We start from the raw sequence: 18,943 nt of genomic DNA on the forward strand, positions 1-18,943 counted from the left end.
ACACTACTATTATTGTAGCTTTTAGGGTTCCTGACTAGTTGAGGAAAGTGAGCTTAATTCAGCACAGCAAAACTCTTGTGCTTTACTAATCAATTGAATTTATAAAATGAATAAATATTTAGAAATATATAAATATAAAATGCAAACAACCACCATTATTTTAACTAAACAAACACTTTTCTACCACCTATCGAAATATGCTAATACCATACAAAAATCATATATAGACAATGAGTAAAGAAACATATGGCTGAGATACCCGCCACCCCCTCTCAACACAATCCCCAAAAGGAGGGAAACCGGAAACAGTTCTTAAAGTTTTTGGATGTGGGAGGGAGTGACCCTCCCGGCCGTATTTATTAAAACAAAAATTAAAACATTAAACGTTTCATGTTATGTACAATTTCATTATCACATTGCGATGTTTGGCTAACCTTAACATATTCTCTAATACAGAGGTTCTCCTAGCCGAACTAGCATCCTACAAAACATTCTCTAAAACACTGAAATTGTACATCCTAACGTTTAAGGGCCAACGGCAAGGTCATAACCGGTGTCAAGATCCCTAACCAGACTTACCCCTCCCACTTGGGAGGGGCGACAGCACAGAGGCTTACCTCAAGTGCAACTACTAACAATTACCCTTGACTTGACGGGGGCACTTAAGACTCGACGCCATTTAAAGGTCGTTCTAAGACTTGTGTGTGGTATCTAGAAGGTATCGTGGACCTCCCCCCACCCCACACAACTTACCGCATCTGCCGTCGCAGATGACACAGGCCCCGGGAAATTCCCCAGGAGGGGGCTGTAACCCCTCCTACAAAGGAAGGGGGCCTTGACCGCCTTTCCTTTACTTCCGGCGACCCGCCCTTAGACGGGACCGCCTCCCCATTGAGGGGCCAATGGCCACCTCTCCCGAGCGCTCCCATCCGTGTTGGGTGACGCCCACTCATAGGGATCTACCAATTAGTGCTCACCGATCATGACCTTACCGCCTACCAAAATAAATACGACAATTCTTAATCAAACCTATGACAACATTGGTCGCTACGACCGAAAGAACATGCTTAAAATGCAACACTACATCAAACATTTTAATCGTAACAACTTACACGATATCCACCATACTTTATTATGATCCACAACAAACTGATACTTCCACAGCCTGTCAACGAAACGGAAAACATACTTATAAAAAATCACTTTATTGCACAACAACTTGCTGTCCTCAGGGGCTGGTGGGTGGGTCAAAATTGGCTCTTCGTTCTGTCCCGAGCTCACGGGTAGCGAGGAGGTGCAGCTTCGGAGCACAAGAACAAGAGGACGTCTTCTGGTCTTGCGTCTCTTTTTATCCGTCTTCAGGGCGGGCGAGAACCCGCCCCTGCCTGCCCCTAGGGCGGGGCTGGCTACGTCGGTGTCTAGGCCAGCCCACTCTAGGGCGGGAAAAAGCGCGCCCCGGCTACGCCGCTTCGGGCATACCAGCCGAGACGCGCCTCCCGCCCACAAATGGCTTCCCGGGGGGATCGAGGCACTCTGCCATACGTTCGGGGGGACCGAGTGGTCGCCCCTTTCCATATGGCTGAGATACCCGCCACCCCCTCTCAACACAATCCCCAAAAGGAGGGAAACCGGAAACAGTTCTTAAAGTTTTTGGATGTGGGAGGGAGTGACCCTCCCGGCCGTATTTATTAAAACAAAAATTAAAACATTAAACGTTTCATGTTATGTACAATTTCATTATCACATTGCGATGTTTGGCTAACCTTAACATATTCTCTAATACAGAGGTTCTCCTAGCCGAACTAGCATCCTACAAAACATTCTCTAAAACACTGAAATTGTACATCCTAACGTTTAAGGGCCAACGGCAAGGTCATAACCGGTGTCAAGATCCCTAACCAGACTTACCCCTCCCACTTGGGAGGGGCGACAGCACAGAGGCTTACCTCAAGTGCAACTACTAACAATTTCCCTTGACTTGACGGGGGCACTTAAGACTCGACGCCATTTAAAGGTCGTTCTAAGACTTGTGTGTGGTATCTAGAAGGTATCGTGGACCTCCCCCCACCCCACACAACTTACCGCATCTGCCGTCGCAGATGACACAGGCCCCGGGAAATTCCCCAGGAGGGGGCTGTAACCCCTCCTACAAAGGAAGGGGGCCTTGACCGCCTTTCCTTTACTTCCGGCGACCCGCCCTTAGACGGGACCGCCTCCCCATTGAGGGGCCAATGGCCACCTCTCCCGAGCGCTCCCATCCGTGTTGGGTGACGCCCACTCATAGGGATCTACCAATTAGTGCTCACCGATCATGACCTTACCGCCACAGGTCCGGATAGTTGACCGGCTATCCGGACCCCCCACAAAACTCCTACCTAAAGGTCATGTTTTAACGATTTTAACCAAGCTACGAAGTCTCCTATGAGTAACTCATTCCCCACCCTCGACAAATGCACACCATCCCCCAAATACATACTGTCATCATTAATACAACTATGCGAGAGCGAATGCAATGTCTTGGAACGGAACAACCTACTCACTTTGTTATTCAATTTTTTAACAGAATGATTCAAAGCAGGGACCGAGATAGCCCCCCGCCACACTTTTCGTGGGATCATATGAGACCACGCAATTATGCACCCCGGAACTCTCCTTGCTAACCAACTTACCGTGGAAAGCATAGCCTCGAGGAGAAGTCGTCTACCGGTGGTGACCAAATCATTGCCCCCCAAATGTACTATGACTATGGACGGCGGTGACCTCATCCGCTCTAACAAACCCTCAAAGAATGCTTGAAACTGGTCAATACAGAGACCGCCCCTTCCGTAGAAGGACACTCTGTACCCGTATTCCCCAGGTACGTGAATCATGTCACCTGCTTTGAATACGTCTGCGGCCCGTCTCACGTATGAGTGGCCCACGACCCACACCTCCTTCCTCACAGCCGGTGATGTTCGACCGCTGGCCTGGTGTTGGGTCGACTGTACAGTCCGCCCTGCCGCGTAGGCTTGCGCAACTGAAAACAAACAAAAGACAAGAAGCGTGAGTACATGATTACAGCTTCACAACATGTGCAATCGCACATACCTCTTATAACAATTGGAGGACCAACGCCCCACTCGTTTCACTTGTTCAACATTAAGACCCCTGGCTGTAGCTTCAGTGGCAGCCCCTATTCGAAAGGAATGGGTCCCAAATTCGCCCGGGTCCAAGCCCGCTGCGGCAATGGCCATTGCAAGCACCCGCTGAAACTGAAACCTCGTCAGCGGGGTGGCGTCTGCATGCCTCAACAATGTCCCCCCCCATGATGCCACCCTTCGTGCTAGGTAATCTTCTAAGCACTGAACCGGACACATGGATGACCCAGGGGTCCTGCGAATGATCGTGCAGTCCCCCCTCCCATCTTGGTCGGTCTTGGACCTGAGAAAGGAGACAATCATCGCATCGCCCCTGATCTGAACATGTTCCCTGCACAAGCCCCCCGCCACATCCTGTTTGTTCCTTGCAACCAGCTCACTTATCCTCATAGCCCCGTGAAATGCTAGCGTAAATGCAGTCCGGAACAAACAGGTCTCGAAAGGAGACGAACATGTGTTAGGGAGTGAGGTCAGTAACAGGGACAACCTATCTAGACCTATCGGTCGTCTCACGTCTACTCTGCGACCCTCTAGGCGTTGCCACCCACGCAGCGCCTTTTGTACTGTAAAAGACGCTGTCGGGTCCTGGATGCCATGGGCCCTGGCAACAAAGGAAATGGCGGCACGATGCCTTTGGGCCGTAGCCACCGACTTCCCAGCCCTACGTAAGGACATCAGAAAATGTACTACCCACTCTTCCAGACCCCAAAGTCCCTTTCTCTCTGCCCCCAAAAAGGCTAAATAGGCCTGAAACGCCCCTTCATATGCCTTCCTTGTCCTGGGTGCTAGACTCTCTCCCACGAGGTGACGAAGTTCGGGGCACCGAGAGACCAGAGAGCTTCGGGGAAGGGTGCCGGCTCTGGGTCCGCTGAAGGAAGGAAACCCGAGAAAGCCTGCATGTGAAAACGAGACAGTGCATCAGCAGCCTGATTCATCACCCCCGGGACATGTTTTGCTCTGAATATCACGTTCAGTTGCATACACAGTAAGACAATTTCTTTGAGCAGCCTCAAAATCAATTTACAACGGGCTGCCTGGCTATTGATGCATTCTACAACGGTCATATTGCCGGACCAGAACACGACAGAATGATCTCTGAAACCTTCTGGCCATGTTCTCAGGGCCACCAGAATGGGAAATAATTCAAGGAAAGCGATATTACTCGTCAGCCCCTTCTCGTGCCACCATGGGGGCCACCTTTGTGCAGACCATTTTGTGCCGAAGATGGCGCCAAAGCCTATGCTTCCGGCTGAATCTGTCCATAGCCCCAACTCTTCGGAGGACACGGCTGGCTTGTTCCAGACGACTCGGCCATTGAAGTCCGCCAAAAATGCTAACCAAATCCGCATGTCCTGGCGGACCTCAGCCGATAACCTCGTGCGATGATGACCCTCCTTTAGGCCAACCATCGCCTGGGCAATTGAGCGGGAAAAAGGGCGGGCCATTGGGATCACCCTCAAGGCAAAGTTCAACTTCCCCACCAATTGTTGCAACTGATGCAGTGTAACCTTAGATGCATTTAAACATACTTGGAGGGCTGCCCTGAATGTCAACACTTTGCTAGCTGGTAAACGGAAACACCCCTCCCTTGAGTCCAACTCGATCCCCAAAAACTCGAGGCAAGTCGTGGGACCCATAGTTTTACCCGGTGCCAATGGCACGCCAAAATGACCCATCAACACACAGAATTCAGCTAAGGCCTGGGCACATTCGGGATTACCGGCGGGGCCAAGGAACAAAAAGTCGTCAAGGTAGTGCATTACATTTCGGAAACCCGTTTTCTTAGTGAACACCCATTGCAGGAAAGTACTGAATTTCTCGAAATAAGCACATGATATAGAGCATCCCATTGGCATACACCTATCCATGTAAAATGACCCCTGAAACCCGAATCCCAGAAGACGCTGGTCGTCTGGGTGTACCGGGAGCAACCGGAACGCTGACTCGATATCTGATTTCGCCATCAACGTCCCGGGCCCCAGGCGATTCAAGATGGCTACTGCCTCGTCAAACGATGCGTATCGCACCGAACAAACTTCTGGATCAATTGCATCGTTCACCGAAAGACCATGTGGAGCAGACAGATTATGGATCAAACGAAACTCACCTGGGTCCTTCTTGGGGACCACCCCTAACGGAGAACAGACAAAATTCGGTACCGGGGGTACACTAAACGGGCCAGCGACCCGTCCCCGCCTAACCTCTTTCTGAATCTTCTCTTGCACTACAGATGTATGTTGTAAAACGGAGAGTTGATTTTTGCACATCCCTACACCCTGAAAGTCCCCCACCGGGATGCGGAAACCGTGTGAAAACCCGTTCCGCAGCACCCCAGCAGAAGTACGATCCGGGTATTCGCTGAGCCAGGGGATCATTGCCAAGGTATCAATCGGGGTTGGTAAAGGCGCCCCTCGGACTAACTTAGACCTGTTTGGCGCCTCCCTTACCCCCATTCTCACTCGTTCTGGCTCTGCACGATGACTCAGGATGGGATGACCCACAAGTACTACATTCGTGTTTGAATTTACACGATCCCGGAGGCCTGGTACATTTCCCTTTGTTGAAATTAAAGCAGAAACCCTTTCTCCCCGTATTGCCTGCGGGTCTCGTATAATCGTCGGTGCTCGTACTTGGTCGAAAGGGCGTCCCCACATTTTGGCGGGAGTAATCAACAACATTGCTCCCAACCAATGGCATTTTTAACATTCCTGATTCTTTCATTTTATCCCATGTGACAGAATCGTAACAATCCCAAGTCAAACCCTTGTTATGCTCCTTTTCTTTCCTGAACAGATTGTCATAACAGAACCAATGGTTACCTTGATACGCTGTCGAGTAACCCATGATTCGTGATTGATAAATGGGAAACTCAGGAAGCAACTCGGGCCTACGTTCCCCCAAAATCGATGTAAAAATGCCCCACGCATTGCCCCAGTTGCCAATATTCTCATTTACCTTAAAGGCGGCCATTTTTGCGCGCCAAACACTCGGGTGCATTAGGTCCTTCTGACTCTTAACATGCTCCACCTCATAATGATCAACAAGCAAGGAGAAAATATTCACATATTCCCCCGCCCAGATCTTTTCCTTTATAGCTAAAGGCACATGTTGTCCCAATCTCTCTCTACGAGAGGGTGCTGACTCGTCCCTTGCAATCGGCAATGGCCGCTTACCTGAACCGGACGCTGTTTCTGCCGCTCGCGGCTTGTCTATTCCCGCCAACGGCGTAGTCACTTTAGCTGCATCTCTCTTCTCACGCAGCCCTCTTATCAACGCCTGTGCCTCGGCAGCCGTGGCGCCATCACTACTATCCCCCAACCATGCTGCTAGCTGAGCTGCCAGCTCGGGGGGCATGTCTTCATTGGATGTCGGTGTGACGACAACGGGGATTGGATTCCCCTCCATCGGTACTGGGGTCGGCGCCTCGAGCGGGGCAGAGGGAACCGGGACGTCTCCACCAGCTGGAACCCTTTTTGGCCTCTTAGGTCTCCCTCCAGCCGGCGCAGGGCCCGAACCCTCCTCCCCGTCTCGCTCCGCCAACCGTTTCTTTATGTCGGACATCTCTTTGAAAAGGGCCCGCACCATCTGGTCGGTCGTCATTCTCTTTACGCCTTTCTTGGGCATCTCTCCGGCGAAGTATCTAGAAGACAAAGAAAAAAGATCAAAACGCTCAAAATTGGCTCTTCGTTCTGTCCCGAGCTCACGGGTAGCGAGGAGGTGCAGCTTCGGAGCACAAGAACAAGAGGACGTCTTCTGGTCTTGCGTCTCTTTTTATCCGTCTTCAGGGCGGGCGAGAACCCGCCCCTGCCTGCCCCTAGGGCGGGGCTGGCTACGTCGGTGTCTAGGCCAGCCCACTCTAGGGCGGGAAAAAGCGCGCCCCGGCTACGCCGCTTCGGGCATACCAGCCGAGACGCGCCTCCCGCCCACAAATGGCTTCCCGGGGGGATCGAGGCACTCTGCCATACGTTCGGGGGGACCGAGTGGTCGCCCCTTTCCAGTATTCAAAGAAGTAACATTTGCTGCTCAAAAACAAATAAATAAAATGATGACCCAAAAAATACATACACAAAAATTATTAGAAAGATAAAACATCCAGGTTTGAGGTCCACAATCCAAAGAAACTAACCAAAAGGTGAAACATTTAAAATAAAATAAACAAGGGCTCTGTGAAAACTGAAAAATTAAGAAAAACATCATTAATTTGTTTAGTTAAGAATAACAAAGCTTTTTTAATTGAATAAAAAACAAAATGCTCCAGATAAAAATTAAACTCCAATGTCTGAAAATAAAAACCTGTAATGGAGGAACCATATAAACCTACTTCAGAACACCCTACTCTACCACAAACCATAGCACATTAAAAGAGCATTAAACTGAATCTTAAACACATCCATATAGAATACAATTAAACACTACATTTCACAAATACACTAAAAAATACACTGAAGCAACATTCAGTTACAAACACTAGCATTAGTCTACACACACCTGTTACCAATAAGCCTATACAAAAGTATTTATTTTTAAATAGTGTTACCAAACCAGAGCTCAACATTGGGAAACCATGACTGCAAGCTCCAGGAACAACTCAAAATGTCAAAAAAGGATGCAAAATCAAAGAGACTCAAAAATTTGAAAATTACCAACATATAAAAATAAATGTTAAAACGTGTATTTATTAATGTTTAAAAAATACTAAATAACATGTAAACAATTCATACATTTTTCTATGTTTAAAAAATGTACAAAAAAAGTCTGTTAAAAACTGTGATAAACATATGTAACCAATGTTTTCTGAACATGTAAAATGTAACAGTGTTTAACAAATATAAATAATGACATGTTTGTTAAAAGGTACTGTATATGTTGAAAAAAATGTATACCTAGTAATAAAAATGCATGTACACTAGAACTATATCATATATGTAATTAAAACTCTCCTGAATTTAAGAATCTTGTAGAAATGAAAAATAACGTAAAGTCCAAACGGTACATCATAAAAGCGATGTTTAAATATATATGTAACACTACAAACCCGATTCCAAATTTGCTTATAAGAGGGCCAAAAGAAATTACCATAATCTTTGTAAGTCTGCTCGTGCAGAATATGTATCCTTAACCTTTTCCAGTGCCTTGAACTGCACCAAAACTTTATTTCAAATGGTCAAGGAGCTTTCTGGTTCCGAAATTCAATCTAGGCCCCCTTCGTTAAATAATCAGCAATGTGAAGATTAACTCAAATCTTCCTCCAGGAAGTGATGAAAATATATGCTGAAATTGAAGGGATGCAGTCTAATAATTCCTCCCTATCACAATCTGTCATTTCCCTTGATCAAGACAGGGTGCTCTCCGAACCCACAACCAAGCTGGATGCATGGCCTCTATTAGATATGGATTCCTTTAAGCGTCTTTTAGACAGTGTTAAATCAGGATCTCTTAGGGATCCTCTCCATATCTCTGTGCTCAAGCAGCTTGAGCCACCATCATTGATGGTAATTACAGAACTCCTAAATGCCTCCTTGCAGGAAGCAATAGTTCCACCAGAGTGGAAACATGGGCTGGTGCTCCCCCTTCTGAAGAAGGCTAACGCAGATCCTGAGATATCCTCCAAATATCGGCCAATTTCTTTGTTACCACCTTTTTCCAAAGATTTTGGAGAGACATATTAACTTACAGCTGTCTAAATTTGTAGAGTCACAAAAGTTTCTTAATCCATCTCAATCAGGCTTCAGCTCCGGTTTTTCGACGGAAACAACACTTCTCAGAGTAACGGAAAGACTGCGTCGCCATCTAGATTCGGGAGACACGGTGGCTCTTATATTGCTTGATTTAAGCGTAGCCTTCAAGACGGTGTAACACACCATGTTAGTATAAACCTTAAGATCACAGGGCATTAGTAGCTCGGCTCTTAATTGGCTCATTTCTTTTCATGCCAATCAGACCTTTCAAGTCTTCTCTCCAATGGCCAGTTCCGATACCCACTTTTCACCCTATGGGGTATTTCAAGGTTCCTTTTTAAGCCCTCTATTATTTAATCTATACGTCAGACCTCTGGCTGATGTCACAGAGGAAGCTGGGTTGACTTCATTTTCCTATGCATGCGACACCCAGATTATCTTCTCTCTTTCTGTGGAGAGGACAACTGAGGCTTCCCCCCTCCAGCTGGGCTTGGGCAAAATTGCTTTGTGGATGCAGGCAAATTGTCTCAAGCTCAATGGAGAGAAGACCGGGGTCTTAGTTTTTGGGGAAAAATGAAGATCTCTGGGGTCCCCAGCACTGGCCTAGTGAAATGGGTGCTCATCCTCAGCCCTCCCACAAAGTTCGTAATTTGGGCTTCATCATCAATGACTCGTTAACCATGCAACATCAAGCTGTGAAGGTGGCCACCATGTATTTCAGCATCTTGAAATAGCTAAAAAAAGATTATTTGGATGTTGCCGGAGCACACCCAGAGAACCGTAGTCTAGGCTCTTGTCATCTCTAGACTGGACTACGTAAACATTCTTTAACTGGGGACTAACAAAGAGGTGACTCGTAAGCTACAGATGGTTCAAAAGTCTGCTGCCAGATTGCTATGCCAGGTTCTTAGAGCTGCTTCTGTCTCTGGTCATCTGCGTGAACTCCACTGGCTTAGGGTTAAGAACCAAATTAAGTTCAAGCCCTGAGCTATATGTTCAAGATCAAAACAGGAATGGCCCCCCAGTATCTGCAATCCCTGGTTTATACTTATGCTCCTTCTCGTCTTCCAAGGGAAATTCTCTGTGCCCAGAGTTAGACTTTCTCGGATCGGAGGTCGATCTTTCGCTTGTTTTGGTCCTTCCTTATGGAACTCGCTTCCTATATCAATTCGTAATGAAACTGTGTACGTACAATTCCGTAAATCCTTAAAAACTTGGCTTTTAATTCAATAATTGTTAAACAGGTTTTGATTCTTGTTCTGGTTGGCGCCGCAAAACCCTTTTTGGGTAGCTGTTGCACCTTTTAAATTTAACCATAACATAATATAACAAACTTAACCAAATTGGGGAAACAATTAGCTTTTGGGGTGTTATATTAGCCAGCGACAGCTATATGCCTCTTAAGCCTTGATGAAGTCAACAGTCACATAGTCGCCATGACAAATCATGTTTTAGCTGGTGAGGCTTTATGAAATGAAGCAATATTTAACACAAGACCTGAATTAAATTCATTGTCTTACTGTTTTCTTCGGGGAGTTCTGGCTATTGCATTATTAAAACAATTTAACACAAACTTTAAATATTACAACTTTTGAATTACTACTCACTCTGTTTCCTTGTAAACCCAATATCACACTCCTAAAATTATTATACCATAAAAGTGCAAATAATTGAAAAACAAATACACTATATAAAAAAGACACGCTTCGCTTTCTCTTAGTTATAAAATGTAACCGTTTTTTCTTGGTTAACAGGTGTATCTTATTTTCAGGCATCATGTTATTCGCCATGCTGAGTGTTCTAGTCTTTCCCATGAGGAGGATTATCCTAACACTGACTGGGTATTTTAGAAAGGTAATCCTGAAGAAGGATTTTTTGACAATCCGTGTTGCTCATGTCCCCAAAACCAGTATTGCCTCTGAGAGGGATTGCGCACACGAACACACACACCCACATAAATGTACTCTATTGCATATACACAGAGCCACCTACTCTGTTTTTTTTAAACAGCTTTATTGGTATTTTTAGACAATACATTGGATGTTACACTCAGTTTCTTTATAGCAGATACTTTAAAAAACTAACTTTTCCATATAGAATGGATTACCGATTAGTACTCAAACTGAATTACATCTTTGAGATCTATTTTCATTGTTTCGCATCATTTTTGTGTGATATTTACTCATGCCAACAGTGTAACTTAACTCCCCGAGTAAATGTCTGTTGTGCTTCTTTGTGTCTAAGTAGTTTCTCGTCTTGTCAATCTGTGAGTTATCATAGGTCTCCTGCTATATCATGCATGTATTTGTCTCCACCGCTATTTACTAACTGGGGGGGATTTTCAGATCAGTGATCATTGCCGTCCATGCCCTGATGTCGTCTTCTAATTTATCATCTCTTCTGACCCGTTTCATCCTGATTTTCTCCATTGTTGCCCATTCGCGTACGTCCATGAACACCTCCTCTGTGTTTGTGTGTGTTTAGTGTGCCTTCAAAGTTTAGGGCATCCAATATTTGCATATTTATCTCTGTGAGAATATAACTGTTGGAGTCTAGCAAATGATCACACAAATAACAACTGCCACACAAAAGCACACATACTGATCTCTGACACGTTTGTTCATATTATTGATTCCTAGTGTGTAAACCTGGGTGTGCAAATAACTCTATGATTTGAGCTCTAAGACTTTAGTGGGCACATGGTACAGCCACCTCTTGTAAAACTGTCATAACCTGCTTTCCTGGCAGTTCACTAATATTTACTTAAATGTCTTGCAATGCAGTGCAGTAGCCAAAGTTGCTGTGTTTCATAGCATGAGAGGAACAGAGCAGGAAATCACCATATCTACAGAAATATGGCACTGTTATGCTCTCTTCCCAGAGCAGGTGCACAATCATCCTGCCTATGCCATCCACACACCTTTGCACTTTAGTGCAAGAGTTTGTGCATGATGTCTGGCATAAGTTTTGCACTGGAAGAATACTCTTCCAGCACAAAATACTATACTTAGGCCAATTTTGAAACTTTATCTACTTTGTATGGGTGCTGTACAGTGCGGAAGCGTGCAATGTCGGAAAAGATTGGAGAAATAAAAACATTCCTCCTCAATAAGGCCAATGTAAAAAATGTGTGATTTCTTTTACGTAAAACCCGGTCTACTTTTTTATTTATTTTTAGAAAGAGTTTTGTGTCAAAAATCATGTGTGGTTGCTTGGGAATACCCATGTCCCACTCAACGAATGGCCCCTTGCTGCTAAGTAATTCAAACCAGTGCTCGGACCTGCTTCGCATTATTTTCAAGTCACTGTCCAATGCAAAACATGTTTGGCACTTGAAAATAAATTACAGATAAACCTTTTGCCCCAATTTGCATCACGTTTGCGATGCAAACCTTGTGCAAAATGTTAGTAAATAAGGGCCATATGTATCAACACATTTCCCCATAGACACAGAATGGGCAAAACCCTTTCATACATCTGGCCCTTAATCCCGTGTTGCCTTCATACTTGAGACAGAATACAGTTCTCTGCCTCTGAACTTCCACACACCTGCTAAGTTAGAATCATTCATGAGTTCCTCACACCTGCTAAGTTAGAATCATTCATGAGTACTCACCACAAGCTTTTAAGTATAGTGGTCGATAATGGAGGGTGGCATACCTGGCAGTAAGGATGTAATCCACGTCTCAATATCTACCAGGATACAGACTGGCACCTGCAGTGGAGAAGCCTGGGTGTCTGTGAATTTCTACGAGTGGGATTTGTATGTAACAGATCAGAAGGAATCTCAGGGACATCCCTTTGGTGAGTACAGTTCCACCTAAACCTAATTAAAGGGATTGCCTATGCCCCTGGGCTGAGGGGCCATCTGTGATTCCCCCACCCCCATCCTGCCATGTGTGTAAGCGAGTGCTAAGAGTCCTCAGGTTGGGTGTGTCTTGAGCCCTTCTGTCAGCCACTGTTAAGTTCTTCCAGCAGTGCTGTGTGGTGTGACAGGGCACCAGCATGAAACTATTCCTACAGCCACACCACTGTATATCAGTTTCTTCAGCACAACTGCCTTCTAAATTAATCTAATCTAATCCACATAATTGTAGTATTTCTTTTTCATAATCTCATTTCAATGGAATGGAATCTTGCTTTACTTAGAATTCCAAATCCCATTCAAGCGATTACTTTGAGTGAATCTTGATCACTACAATATATCCTCGTACAGTGCACCATCACAGTCATTTATTATATGTATATTCTAAAGGTTCAGGTCATTATAGGTTTGTAAAATGAACAGAGTCGAACAAATTCATTATTTCTTTCTAACAGTATTGCATTCCGTTGACAGGTTCAAAGAAAAGCCTCTATTATAAGTTGTACCACTGCACCGACAGCGAAGAGGTCCAGCTGTATGCCATGTGCCTGCTGCAGTACCAGGTTGATTTTGTGAAGATCTCTACTCCAAGTGTGAAGACATTAATTCGCTTAGTAAAGCATTGGCTACAGACTTCCTTTGCCATATCAACTGATGACAACAAGTAAGTACCTGCCGCAGGAAGCAGAAAACAAAATCTCTAAATGGCAAATATAAATGTATTTAAATCAGAGCATGATTCTTCTTTTTGGTTTTACCTTTTGAATTGCCACTAGAAATAGCACCTTCCTCAGGGATTGTGCTGTTTTATATCAATTTGTTTATTCCAGTCTAAAATGTGCTAGAAATTCTATGAGTCACAATTAAGTAAAGGTCCATGAAAAAACACTGCACAACAGATGTCCAGTCAATCCCTTCCTACCCATTGACAGTGACTATTTGGTGGTTGTTATTGGTACGTTTAATTTGATGCATTTTTATGAGTCTGCATGAAATATAACAGATGCCAGCCTTGGTGAGTTCGGATTCTTCACTTCAAGTATTGCGCCAATTACTCAGGGTGTGGTTGATGGGGAACTATGTTACAAAAAAAATAATGTGCTTCAAAGAGTTATTATGTTTATAAGTACTGTTAATTGTAAAACTCAGGTAATTCACTTCTGCTGAAGAACTGAGGATAAAACCTTTAAAAACAGTCCCAATTTAGTGGATGATGTGGCACTGACTCCCATTGACCATTTTAGTAACAGCAGATGCCGGATAGATTTTCAGACCTAAGCAATTTGGTTAGTTGGCCATGACTGGAAAAATGTTGTGTCTGTTCGATATTATACAATTTACTGGAAACATGAAGGCTTTCAGATCCCATCAAGGCAAGTTAACCATTAAGTGCCAAAGATTTGTTGGGCACTGAAAACCTGTGGGTATCATAGTGCTGGGGCAAAGCAGCAAAATTTGTCCAAAAGTGACCATGTTTGCTAACAAATACATTTTCCGGCTCATTAACTATAACAACAAGCATTTACAATGCAATGGTTTCGCCTTTGGAAAAGTTAGAGCTATTGGCATTGTAAATGACAAAATGTGTATTTATGTGTTGGTTTTGAAAACAGATAAATAAATGGCATTGTCATTTACATTGTCATTAGCTTAATCTCTGCAGTCACTCTGCACTCCCTAGTCACTCTGCACTCCCTAGTCACTCTGCACTCACAGTCTTAGCCATCGCGCCCATATACAGCGTCTTCTGCATCCCTGAAGAAGAAACATATAGTTATAACAGTACCAATAACTACACAAATTAAGGTGGGTGAATGACATTTAGCGAAAGGACTACGCAGCCATTTGTTGAAAGGAAACACGGATGCTTCTGCCATGGCGCAGGGACGGACTTTCGCACAAAGCGTATATGATTTATAAAAAGGATGGTGGAAATATCTGTACATTTATTGATGCAAATATACAAACCTGAAACATTTATGTTTGTGGCTAAATGGTGACACATACGCGATACAGTAAGCAATTCGACATTGAAGACACAAGTATCGAGCACTCCAATATCAAGAGCTTGCACATGCAGCTTCCTATACAACATTACAAAGTGCAGAGCACGTAAGGAGAAAGGGCAACGGGCCTGCGATAGCAACCACCGGGAAGAGTCCCTAAGAAATAGGCGGGTGCATGCAAGAGCGAGTACGAAAAAGGAAGACTTTCCATTAAAAAAAATTGTTTAAGATTGACGTGCAACACATGCTGTACCAGTAGTACGAAAATATATTGTGTAGTTAATTAAAACCATAATACAAAACGTTTAAAAAGGCACGTTAAAGAAAGAGCAGAAGAGTACGTCCCTGCGATACAGTCTAACGTGACTGACATGCTGTGTTTTTAACAGAATGAAAACCTCTGGACTAAACTTTAATTGTAATTAGTGGTTTAAACTAGTGTTTAAACTAAGGAGCAGCAACATTGTCGTGGTGTTACCAGGGCTTTAAGTAGAAGGTTTTTCAATATTATATACAAGCGATAGTTGCTGCTTATTTATCTAATGCAATTAACAACCATTGACAAAGTCAATAGTCCCGACTTGTCGTAGGTATAATTTTACGTGTTGTATCATATCTGGATGCAATGACAAACAGCCAAACACAAATCGGGCGGCACACTATGCTAAGCACAGATTTTTAGCTTACGTGTTTTTAAGCCATGCCCTTAATTACACTTGCCACAGCCCTTTGAGACCCCCTGGCTTTTTCATCCCAATTAAAGCCCTGGTGGACCCCAAAGCATGTGAAACAATGTGTCTGTTTAGACAACAGAAATAAGAAGGGGCGGAATGTTTAACATCAAATGTATCCCATTGTGAAGAACGGACCCTGTCGCTGTTTACCGTATTTGTAATAAGTTTGCCAAGCAAGGAAAGTAACCTGCGACGCTAGATGCAAACAGAGAGACACGGGTATCTTACAAGGACCATCCCATCCGGCTCTTCGATGGCGGGCGGGGCTGGAGAGCTGACCATGTTCTCTCCTATTACCCACAATGCTGAAAGGTTGCAAGCGACACTGCAAGCTTCCTTTACGATACAGCAAAAAGAACAAGCTTTTCAGAAACCGCTCCCCAAATCAAGAGCACAACGACCTTCAAAATGAGATGCAAAAGTTGAGTGCAGCCTTCGGCAAACTTCTGCTACGGATGCACACACAAATATGCGGTGTTAACAGGACGACAAACAAACGTAGGGCTTCCTGAAAGCACCCGCGCGAAAGGCACGGAGAAAGAAGTCTTAAGAGACGGGTCTGGATGTTGTACGGGGCGTGAGGGCAGGGTAGCAGGCAGTTGCGTGCGCCCTACTGAGGCCCTCCTCTGCCTCTCTCTCAGTCCTTCGGTTGTATTAGAGTCTGTGTCCGCACAGACGTCATGACACTGCTATAATTAGCCGGGTTTATTGTCTGCGGTGTAGAGGCAGTGAGCTCATGCTGGCCGGCTCAAGCCCACGGGAGCTTGGTGTCAGTCGGTAGGCCAAAGGGTAGCCTTGTGTGGGGAGCTCCACTGTCCACAACCCGAAGAGGGCTCGCTACATTAAATGACTCCAATGCAAAGACATCACAGTCCAAAAACTGCAAGGGAGCATGCAGAATCACAACTGCTAACAGTTCAATCAAGTGCAGCGTCACCGCAGCCCTAACAATGTAAACAAGCGTGCACAAATGCAGAATGACCACTGCCTACAGCTCAAACGTGCACAGACCCACATGACATGCACAAATGTAGAAGCACCAGTGCTCCAACAGTACAAGTACATACGCAGAACCACCCCCGAGTCGAACAAGCAACTGCACATGCACTTCCGAGGCTCTACAGTTAAAGTGTCCCCTTTCCTTCTGGTGCTCTAAACGAGTGCACTGCAAAGACAATGAAGCAGTGGTAGTTTCGGACTCTGGTGCCGGGACACGGACAGCGGGAGGGGGAGCGGGAGAGGGGGTGGGAGCCGAGACACGGACAGCGGGAGGGGGGGCGGGAGCCGAGACACGGACAGCGGGAGGGGGGGCGGGAACACATACACGGACAGCTGGAGGGGGGCGGGAATGGACAGCGCATCTGACCCGAGCTCCAGAAACAAATCACTTTCAGTGAAAGGGGAGGGAACGGGCACACGGGAAGGGGGCGGAATGGACACACGGGGAGGGGGCGGAACGGACACACGGGGAAGGGGAGGAGGGGGCGGGAAGGCAAGATTTAAAAACAAGCACTCACCTGGGCTTCCTCCGGCGGCCGTGGTCGGCATTGAATGACAAAAACAAACCCTAAAAAAACAAAAAAACAAAACTCCGCCCACCGCTGCAATGACGACATCGCAGAGGCGGAGATGGAAAAAATCTCGGGAACGCCCACGAATCTGGTCCGGCCTTGACGGACAAATCCATCTTCCAATGGCTAGCCTCCATTTATGGAGCTAGCCAATGGAAGAAGGGGCGGATTCAAGTCCCCCATACTGCAAAACAAAAGATTTCTCCTGGGGGCGGAGATAGGAGCTCCGTGCCCCAGGCGAAACCTAAAAATGGCTTCTGCAAATATCAAGTTGGGAATTGGTTCTGCTAGTTTGTCTCCAACTCCAGAAGAGCCTACTTTTTAACCTAGCTTATTTCATTCTTGGTGTCTCAAGCAGGCTCATATTCTGAGACCTCAGTCTCATATTCTGAGACTCCAAATGAGACTGACAAGACAAGAGGCAAACTCTAAACCAGGTCCTTAGCCAACTTGCTGGCCTGTCCTTCAAATGTCAGCTTGTTGTCAAACACCACACCAATCAATTTTCTTTTTAGCTTTCTTGGAGATGCTGGGGTCAGAATCATGAAGGATCTAGCAGAATTGTGAGATTTCAGCCTTTTTTAATGATGCACAAGATCCCACTATAATCAGTTCCAATTTGTTGATGCTTATTGTAAGCTACGTTTCATGCATCCACTTTCTAATTATGCATCTGCTTGACCAGCCTTCTGGCATTGACAGAAAAATATCTAGTCCTTGGCAAACCAAAGTGTTTTCTTCATAGTTATGAAACTATGTGCCTCCTTCTTCCAGCAAATCAGGGATGGTCTTTAAATGAATGTTAAGAATCGCTGGTAGAAGGAAGGCCCTCAGAGACAGTTCAGTTTAATAATAAGGATAGCAGTCCCATCTTTAATCATCTGCAATCTTTTATTTGCCAGATAATTTTAAATCAAAAGTTGGAGAATGGGGACACGTGCCTCAAATACCATGATAATTGATATCAAACTGACGCAGCCTAGGTTTTGTGCTGCTAGACTTAGTAATGTGCAGCTATTACATTCTCTCCTACATGCCTGCCAAAGCGGTCTCCATACTTCAGCAAGTCCAAAGTGCAATTAGAATTAACGTACATGGTCCTGTGTCTCCAGAAATATATATATTTGTTTAGTTACAACCATATGAAGGATCTTACTAAGAAAGTGGATCCTCGCTATGGTTTTGTGTCTTGCTAGTTCAGTGATATTCAATGAAGGTTTAGAAGTAGCACAGTATTTAGGCATCTTTCAAGTGGTCCTAGACAAATGAACTGTTTACAAGTCTTGTAATGACTGGCAAGGGACTGATCAATGTTAATGGGCCAAGATCACCTGGTAGTTGGTGACCTTCTTTCCCTCAATGATCTCTCCAATCTCCTTGTTTGTCACAATACCAGACAGTTACCCGATTGGCCCATGCGAGCAAAAGAGTGAAGACTTGAAAGTCCTATATTTGTTCCCAGCTAAATAAATCTCAGTTCTAATGTCTTGAACTTTCTGCACAGAAAAGTCATGAATGACCTGAGCAGAAAAAGCTCAGTGAGAGGAGTCGTTCAAGTCTATTACAGTAGTCACATGCTTTTAAAGACCTAACAAATTCATATTCTGACATACTGATATTTTACATTCCTGAACAAATTCACAGCCTCTTTGGCTCAATCTTGGACATTATCTGTTCTATTTTCATTTTATCATGTACCTTTTGTTGGACAGACAGGGTTTCTCTCTCTTTAAGCCCAGTTTGAATGTGGTTAGTTAATCACATATGATGCTGATAGTGGCATGTTATAATTCGACTCAATCCTCAGTTTGTTTTAATGAGAACAAGTAAATTGCCCCAACAAGAAGACGATCAATGGCAAGATGATTTACATCCTTCCTCATCTGCCTCCAGATTTACTCCTGCTGTTGGTGGTATGATTCCTGCGATTCCACCAGGAGTCCTATTACACA

General features: G+C 44.9%; 1 protein-coding gene across 1 annotated transcript in view; it reads left to right on the top strand.

The window, feature by feature from the left end:
• LOC147726875 (2'-5'-oligoadenylate synthase 1-like) overlaps positions 1–18,943 on the top strand; it is a 240,015-nt gene that overhangs the window by 109,274 nt on the left and 111,798 nt on the right. Inside the window, exon 7 of the mRNA XM_086963004.1 lies at positions 13,155–13,344. Within this exon, the coding sequence (XP_086819130.1) occupies positions 13,155–13,344 (190 nt within the window). The remainder of the gene's footprint in view (positions 1–13,154; positions 13,345–18,943) is intronic.

Source organism: Lissotriton vulgaris, chromosome 3_1, assembly GCF_964263255.1.
Source record: "Lissotriton vulgaris chromosome 3_1, aLisVul1.2, whole genome shotgun sequence".
Classification (NCBI taxonomy): Eukaryota; Metazoa; Chordata; class Amphibia; order Caudata; family Salamandridae; genus Lissotriton; species Lissotriton vulgaris.